This window comes from Etheostoma spectabile, unplaced genomic scaffold (assembly GCF_008692095.1).
Source record: "Etheostoma spectabile isolate EspeVRDwgs_2016 unplaced genomic scaffold, UIUC_Espe_1.0 scaffold00017795, whole genome shotgun sequence".
Taxonomy (NCBI): domain Eukaryota; kingdom Metazoa; phylum Chordata; class Actinopteri; order Perciformes; family Percidae; genus Etheostoma; species Etheostoma spectabile.
Window position 1 is genome coordinate 1 of NW_022604160.1, and position 8,226 is coordinate 8,226.

The window sequence follows — 8,226 nt, forward strand, 5'->3', positions numbered from 1 at the left end:
GTGTGTGTGTCTGTGTGTCGTGTGTGTGTCTGTGTGTGTGTGTGTGTGTGTTGTTGAAGCTAACACGGCGCTTTCTTCTGAAACCTGTTTATTATTCATCACGCTGACTAACATGTAACATGAAAGGGAAATGATGGACGTCATCCACGTATCGTACGATAGGTCGATACAGTCATCACCTGACATGTTTATTTAATATATCATCTCAGTGGACTCCATCATCAGAAATGTGACCTTAAAGGACTCTGATCAATAACCAATGAACCTGATGAACACTCCTGTAGTTTCTCCTCTGTCTAATGCCTAAAATCAACAAACCCAGATGTTATATTTACAGCACAAACACAATTTAATAATATCTATTCATAAAGAGGACTTTCTATGAGCTGAAGTCCTCAAAGAGACTTCAGACATCAGATGACAACATATAAAACATGAACCTCTGCATCTGCTGAGTCTGGGGAGGTTAGGACCAGGAGCAGGGAGGAGAGGTATAGTAATTATCTTCACATTTCAACAGTACTGAGGATATAATCTGATCAGACTTTATAATCAGAAACTCAATATTAAATAATAAAACCTAATCAGCCCTTCTTCATTCTCCAGGGTTCCTGGTCCAGCAGCAGCTGGTCTGTCTGCCTGGTAACAGCTGATGCTCTGAGATGCTCTGATAGGATTGGCTGCTGCAGGTCATGTGATCAGGTCCTCTGGTTCTTAGAGCAGCTCTCAGTGAGACGGAGTCAGTTAGTTAGAGAACAGAAGAAGAAGAACAGAAGAAGAAGAAGAAGAAGAGAGAAGAAGAAGAAGAACAGAAGAAGAAGAAGAAGAAGAACATGGCTTCATCCTTCATCATCACCCTCCTCTTCATCAGCCTCTACACAGCAGGTAGGACCAGTACTCACTGTATACTACTAGTACTTCATCAGCCTCTACACAGCAGGTAGGACCAGTACTCACTGTATACTACTAGTACTTCATCAGCCTCTACACAGCAGGTAGGACCAGTACTCACTGTATACTACTAGTACTTCATCAGCCTCTACACAGCAGTAGGACCAGTACTCACTGTATACTACTAGTACTTCATCAGCCTCTACACAGCAGGTAGGACCAGTACTCACTGTATACTACTAGTACTTCATCAGCCTCTACACAGCAGGTAGGACCAGTACTCACTGTATACTACTAGTACTTCATCAGCCTCTACACAGCAGGTAGGACCAGTACTCACTGTATACTACTAGTACTTCATCAGCCTCTACACAGCAGGTAGGACCAGTACTCACTGTATACTACTAGTACTTCATCAGCCTCTACACAGCAGGTAGGACCAGTACTCACTGTATACTACTAGTACTTCATCAGCCTCTACACAGCAGGTAGGACCAGTACTCACTGTATACTACTAGTACTTCATCAGCCTCTACACAGCAGGTAGGACCAGTACTCACTGTATACTACTAGTACTTCATCAGCCTCTACACAGCAGGTAGGACCAGTACTCACTGTATACTACTAGTACTTCATCAGCCTCTACACAGCAGGTAGGACCAGTACTCACTGTATACTACTAGTACTTCATCAGCCTCTACACAGCAGGTAGGACCAGTACTCACTGTATACTGCTAGTACTTCATCAGCCTCTACACAGCAGGTAGGACCAGTACTCACTGTATACTACTAGTACTTCATCAGGACCAGTACTCACTGTATACTACTAGTACTTCATCAGCCTCTACACAGCAGGTAGGACCAGTACTCACTGTATACTGCTAGTACTTCATCAGCCTCTACACAGCAGGTAGGACCAGTACTCACTGTATACTACTAGTACTTCATCAGCCTCTACACAGCAGGTAGGACCAGTACTCACTGTATACTACTAGTACTTCATCAGCCTCTACACAGCAGGTAGGACCAGTACTCACTGTATACTACTAGTACTTCATCAGCCTCTACACAGCAGGTAGGACCAGTACTCACTGTATACTACTAGTACTTCATCAGCCTCTACACAGCAGGTAGGACCAGTACTCACTGTATACTACTAGTACTTCATCAGCCTCTACACAGCAGGTAGGACCAGTACTCACTGTGTACTACTAGTACTTCATCAGCCTCTACACAGCAGGTAGGACCAGTACTCACTGTATACTACTAGTACTTCATCAGCCTCTACACAGCAGGTAGTACCAGTACTCACTGTATACTACTAGTACTTCATCAGCCTCTACACAGCAGGTAGGACCAGTACTCACTGTATACTACTAGTACTTCATCAGCCTCTACACAGCAGGTAGGACCAGTACTCACTGTATACTACTAGTACTTCATCAGCCTCTACACAGCAGGTAGGACCAGTACTCACTGTATACTACTAGTACTTCATCAGCCTCTACACAGCAGGTAGGACCAGTACTCACTGTATACTACTAGTACTTCATCAGCCTCTACACAGCAGGTAGGACCAGTACTCACTGTATACTACTAGTACTTCATCAGCCTCTACACAGCAGGTAGGACCAGTACTCACTGTATACTACTAGTACTTCATCAGCCTCTACACAGCAGGTAGGACCAGTACTCACTGTATACTACTAGTACTTCATCAGCCTCTACACAGCAGGTAGGACCAGTACTCACTGTATACTACTAGTACTTCATCAGCCTCTACACAGCAGGTAGGACCAGTACTCACTGTATACTACTAGTACTTCATCAGCCTCTACACAGCAGGTAGGACCAGTACTCACTGTATACTGCTAGTACTTCATCAGCCTCTACACAGCAGGTAGGACCAGTACTCACTGTATACTACTAGTACTTCATCAGGACCAGTACTCACTGTATACTACTAGTACTTCATCAGCCTCTACACAGCAGGTAGGACCAGTACTCACTGTATACTGCTAGTACTTCATCAGCCTCTACACAGCAGGTAGGACCAGTACTCACTGTATACTACTAGTACTTCATCAGCCTCTACACAGCAGGTAGGACCAGTACTCACTGTATACTACTAGTACTTCATCAGCCTCTACACAGCAGGTAGGACCAGTACTCACTGTATACTACTAGTACTTCATCAGCCTCTACACAGCAGGTAGGACCAGTACTCACTGTATACTACTAGTACTTCATCAGCCTCTACACAGCAGGTAGGACCAGTACTCACTGTATACTACTAGTACTTCATCAGCCTCTACACAGCAGGTAGGACCAGTACTCACTGTGTACTACTAGTACTTCATCAGCCTCTACACAGCAGGTAGGACCAGTACTCACTGTATACTACTAGTACTTCATCAGCCTCTACACAGCAGGTAGTACCAGTACTCACTGTATACTACTAGTACTTCATCAGCCTCTACACAGCAGGTAGGACCAGTACTCACTGTATACTACTAGTACTTCATCAGCCTCTACACAGCAGGTAGGACCAGTACTCACTGTATACTACTAGTACTTCATCAGCCTCTACACAGCAGGTAGGACCAGTACTCACTGTATACTACTAGTACTTCATCAGCCTCTACACAGCAGGTAGGACCAGTACTCACTGTATACTACTAGTACTTCATCAGCCTCTACACAGCAGGTAGGACCAGTACTCACTGTATACTACTAGTACTTCATCAGCCTCTACACAGCAGGTAGGACCAGTACTCACTGTATACTACTAGTACTTCATCAGCCTCTACACAGCAGGTAGGACCAGTACTCTGATTAATACTCTGACCAGTACTCTGATTAATACTCTGATCATATTGTTTCTGTGTTCTTCAGATGGATTTATGGAATATGGTCTGGCCCGTTGTGACTTTAACTCGTCTGATCTGAACGACATCGAGTACATCTTGTCGTATCATTACAACAAGGTGGAGTACGCCAGGTTCAGTAGTAGTTTGGGGAAGTTCGTCGGGTACACGGAGTTTGGAGTGAAGAACGCTGAGTACTGGAACAATGATCCTTCATATCTGGCTGCTCTGAGAGCTCAGAAGGAGACGTACTGCAAGAACAACGTTGACATCGACTACCAGGCTGCTCTCTCTAAATCAGGTGAGTTATTCTGTTACATCATGACTTCATCATCTCATTTATTAATCATCATCTACTCATAGATCTTAATAATAAAATAATATAATAATAATAATAATAATAATAATAACAATAATAATAATAATAATAACTTATTCTGAACCAGTTTCATTTATGAATATTTAATAATTATTATTATTTAAAATTAAACTAGAACTATATAAATATAAATTAATAATTAATGAATGATTTAATGTTTAATCACAGCTCCACCTGCTGGTCTGACCCCGGTACTGCAGATACTCATAATATATATTAATATAATAATAATACTTATTAATATTAATATTATAATATAATAATATAATAACAATATACATATTAGTATTATATTTTATAATAATCATATTAATATAATATAATTATAATAATATATAATATAATAATAATACCTAATATTATAGTGTAAATGACACATGTTAATATTATAGTATATAATATATAATATTAATAATATTTATATTATAAAAATATATTGATATAATATTATATTAATATTATTATATGTATATAGTAATATAAATATCTATATTTTAATATCTGATGTAATTTCTAATGTTAACGGCCGTGTTTATAACGGGGGATTCTCCCAGAATGCACCTGTGATACCTGTCACCAACCATCAGAGCCGGTGGGCGGGGCCTAAGTGAACGCACCAATCAGAGGACGTGTGTTTGTGTTTCAGCCAATCCGTCCGTCCGAGTCCACTCGGCCACGCCCCCTGGGGGGAAACACTCGGCCATGTTGGTCTGCAGCGTCTACGACTTCTACCCCAAACAGATCCGGGTCACCTGGACCAGGGACGGACAGGAAGTCACCTCTGATGTCACTTCCACTGATGAGCTGGCAGACGGGGACTGGTACTACCAGATCCACTCTCACCTGGAGTACACGCCCAGGTGAGGACCTGCAGGACCAGTAGGGTCCAGGTCTAGTAGGGTCCAGGTCTAGTAGGGTCCAGATCCACTCTCACCTGGAGTACACGCCCAGGTGAGGACCTGCAGGCCCAGTAGGGTCCAGGTCTAGTAGGGTCCAGGTCTAGTAGGGTCCAGATCCACTCTCACCTGGAGTACACGCCCAGGTGAGGACCTGCAGGCCCAGTAGGGTCCAGGTCTAGTAGGGTCCAGGTCTAGTAGGGTCCAGATCCACTCTCACCTGGAGTACACGCCCAGGTGAGGACCTGCAGGCCCAGTAGGGTCCAGGTCTAGTAGGGTCCAGATCCACTCTCACCTGGAGTACACGCCCAGGTGAGGACCTGCAGGACCAGTAGGGTCCAGGTCTAGTAGGGTCCAGGTCCACTCTCACCTGGAGTACACGCCCAGGTGAGGACCTGCAGGACCAGTAGGGTCCAGGTCTAGTAGGGTCCAGGTCTAGTAGGGTCCAGAGCCACTCTCACCTGGAGTACACGCCCAGGTGAGGACCTGCAGGACCAGTAGGGTCCAGGTCCAGTAGGGTCCAGGTCTAGTAGGGTCCAGATCCACTCTCACCTGGAGTACACGCCCAGGTGAGGACCTCCAGGACCAGTAGGGTCCAGGTCTAGTAGGGTCCAGGTCTAGTAGGGTCCAGGGCCAGTAGGGTACAGGTCTAGTAGGGTCCAGGTATAGTAGGGTCCAGGTCTAGTAGGGTCCAGATCCACTCTCACCTGGAGTACACGCCCAGGTGAGGACCTCCAGACCAGTAGGGTCCAGGTCTAGTAGGGACCAGGTCTAGTAGGGTACAGGTCTAGTAGGGTCCAGGTCTAGTAGGTCCAGGTCCAGGTCCAGTAAGGTCTAGGTCCAGTAGGGTCCAGGTCCAGTAGGGTCCAGGTCCAGTAGGGTACAGGTCTAGTAAGGTCCAGGTCCAGTAGGGTACAGGTCTAGTAGGGTCCAGGTCTAGTAGGGTCCAGGTCCAGTAGGGTCCCGGTCTAGAAAGGTACAGGCCCAGTAGGGTCCAGGTCTAGTAGTGTACAGGTCCAGTAGGGTCCAGGTCTAGCAGGGTACAGGTCCAGTAGGGTACAGGCCCAGTAGGGTCCAGGTCCAGTAGGGTACAGGCCCAGTAGGGTCCAGGTGAGCCACCTCCAGCTCCAGTAAGGTACAGGTCCAGTAAGGTCCAGGTCTAGGTCCAGTAAGGTCCAGGCCCTGTAAGGTCCACCTCCAGGTCCATTAAAGTCCGGGCCCAGTAGGGTACAGTAAGGTCCAGGTTCAGTAATGTCCAGGTTCAGTAAGGTCCAGGTCCAGAAAGGTACAGGTCCAGTAAAGTCCCGGTAAAGTAAGGTCCAGTTTCAGTAAGGTTCAGGTTTAATAAGGTCCAGGTCCAGAAAGGTACAGGTACATGTCCATTAAAGTCAAGGTCCAGTATGGTCCAGCTACAGGTCCAGTAAAGCCAAGGTTCAGGTCCAGTAAGGTCTAGGTACAGGTCCAAGTCCAGTTAGGTCCAGGTCCAGTAATGTTCAGGTTTCTCTCAGTGAGAGACAGAATCTCTGAAGTGCTAGTTCTGGTCCAGGTTCTGGTCCAGGTCCAGGTTTCTCTGATGTTCTGGTTTGTGTCAGCAGGTCTGGAGAGAAGATTTCCTGTATGGTGGAACACGCCAGCCTGAGAGAACCCCTGATGACCCCCTGGGGTAAATACCTGTCTCTCTCTCTACCTGTCTGTGTCTCTCCCTGTCTGTCTGTCTGTCTCCTCACCTGTCTCTCTCTCCCTGTCTGTCTGTCTACCTGTCTCTCTCTCTCTACCTGTCTGTCTCTCTACCTGTCTCTCTACCTGTCTGTCTGACTCTCTACCTGTCTCCCTTTCCCTGTCTGTCTGTCTCCTCACTTGTCTCTCTCTCTCCCTGTCTGTCCTCAGACCCGTCCATGCCTGAGTCTGACAGGAACAAGATTGCGATCGGAGCCTCAGGACTGAGTCTGGGTCTGGTCTTATCTCTGGCTGGATTCATCTACTACAAGAGCAAGACCCGAGGTCAGACCAGGGCTCCATGTAGATCACTTCAGACCTCTTTACAGGACATTAGACCAGTTTCACAACAGTTCCAGTCTCAGAGGAGTTCCAGACCAGCTCCAGATAGCTCTAGTCTCAGAGGAGATATAGACCAGGTCCAGATAGCTCTAGTCTCAGAGGAGATATAGACCAAGTCCGATAGTTACAGTCTCAGAGGAGTCCAGACCAAGTCAGATAGTTACAGTCTCAGAGGAGATATAGACCAGGTCCAGATAGTTCCAGTCTCAGGAGTTCCAGACCAGGTCCAGATAGTTCCCAGTCTCACAGGTGTTGCAGACCAAGTCAGATAGTTACAGTCTCAGAGGAGTTCTAGACCAGTCAGATAGTTACAGTCTCAGAGGAGATATAGACCAGGTCCAGATAGTTCCAGTCTCAGGAGTTCCAGACCAGGTCCAGATGGTTCACATATCAGAAGTTAAAGACCAGGTCCAGATAGTTCCAGTCTCAGAGGAGTTCCAGACCAGGTCCAGATAGTTCCAGTCTCAGAGGAGTTCCAGAGCAGGTCCAGATGGTCTCAACGCTGTTTATGTTTACAACTCCTTCTGAAACCGGTCTCTAAGAGTTCTCTAAAGTAACCTTTTGTTTTGTTAGTTTCAGACCGGTTCAGTTCTAAGGACTAATGTCAGGATGTGTTGTCTCTTCTCTTTAATCCAGGACGGATTCTGGTTCCCAGTAGCTGATTCTGGACCTGGTTCTGGTCCTGCAGCTGTTTGTCAGATGGATTAAAACCAGCTGCTGCTTGGACCGACTCAAATCCTGATTCTCTCATGATCTGGACTCTGATACTCAGCTGGTCCAAACCTGACCCAGGACTGTGGTGTTACTCTGATGGTCCTGGACCAGGTCTGAACCTGACCCAGGACTGTAGTGTTACTCTGACAGTCCTGGACCAGGTTTAGTCTGGACTCTGGTGTATCCCAGCTGGATCTGAACTCTGATTCTTTACTGTGTGAAATCAATATTTAACATCTGCTTCTATAATAACTCTGGTCTCAGCATATGGTCCAGGGACCTGGGGATGGGGGGTAGGGTTGGTTGGTAGAGTTCTATAAGATTTAAATAAGATTTAAATTAGATTTCTATGATATTTCTATGATATTTCTGTATTTTCTGTATTTTCTGGTGTGGAACATGTTCTGAGTCTAATAAACTG

General features: G+C 45.8%; 1 protein-coding gene across 4 annotated transcripts; it reads left to right on the top strand.

The window, feature by feature from the left end:
- Positions 1-628: 628 nt before the first annotated feature.
- On the top strand, positions 629-7,795 carry LOC116679548 (H-2 class II histocompatibility antigen, E-S beta chain). Of its 4 annotated transcripts, none has more exons than XM_032509210.1 (6): positions 629-885; positions 3,787-4,064; positions 4,789-4,997; positions 6,629-6,696; positions 6,921-7,137; positions 7,585-7,663. In XM_032509210.1, the coding sequence occupies exons 1-6, from the start codon at positions 834-836 to the stop codon at positions 7,646-7,648; spliced, it is 888 nt and encodes a 295-aa protein (XP_032365101.1). In that variant the 5' UTR covers positions 629-833; the 3' UTR covers positions 7,649-7,663. The 4 variants fall into 4 exon arrangements, with proteins under 4 accessions (XP_032365101.1, XP_032365100.1, XP_032365103.1 ...); XM_032509209.1 differs by having other exon boundaries at positions 3,787-4,059; positions 4,784-4,997; XM_032509212.1 differs by lacking the exon at positions 7,585-7,663 and adding an exon at positions 7,728-7,795 and having other exon boundaries at positions 630-885; positions 3,787-4,059; positions 4,784-4,997; positions 6,921-7,034.
- The last annotated feature ends 431 nt before the right edge of the window (positions 7,796-8,226 follow it).

Excerpts from the sequence above, each read along its gene's own strand:
- LOC116679548 (XM_032509210.1), top strand. The coding sequence starts at position 834 with ATGGCTTCATCCTTCATCATCACCCTCCTCTTCATCAGCCTCTACACA. Across the intron at positions 886-3,786 it reads CATCAGCCTCTACACAGCAG|ATGGATTTATGGAATATGGT; the intron begins GTAGGACCAGTA and ends TGTGTTCTTCAG. Across the intron at positions 7,138-7,584 it reads AGTTCCAGACCAGCTCCAGA|GTCTCAACGCTGTTTATGTT; the intron begins TAGCTCTAGTCT and ends CAGGTCCAGATG.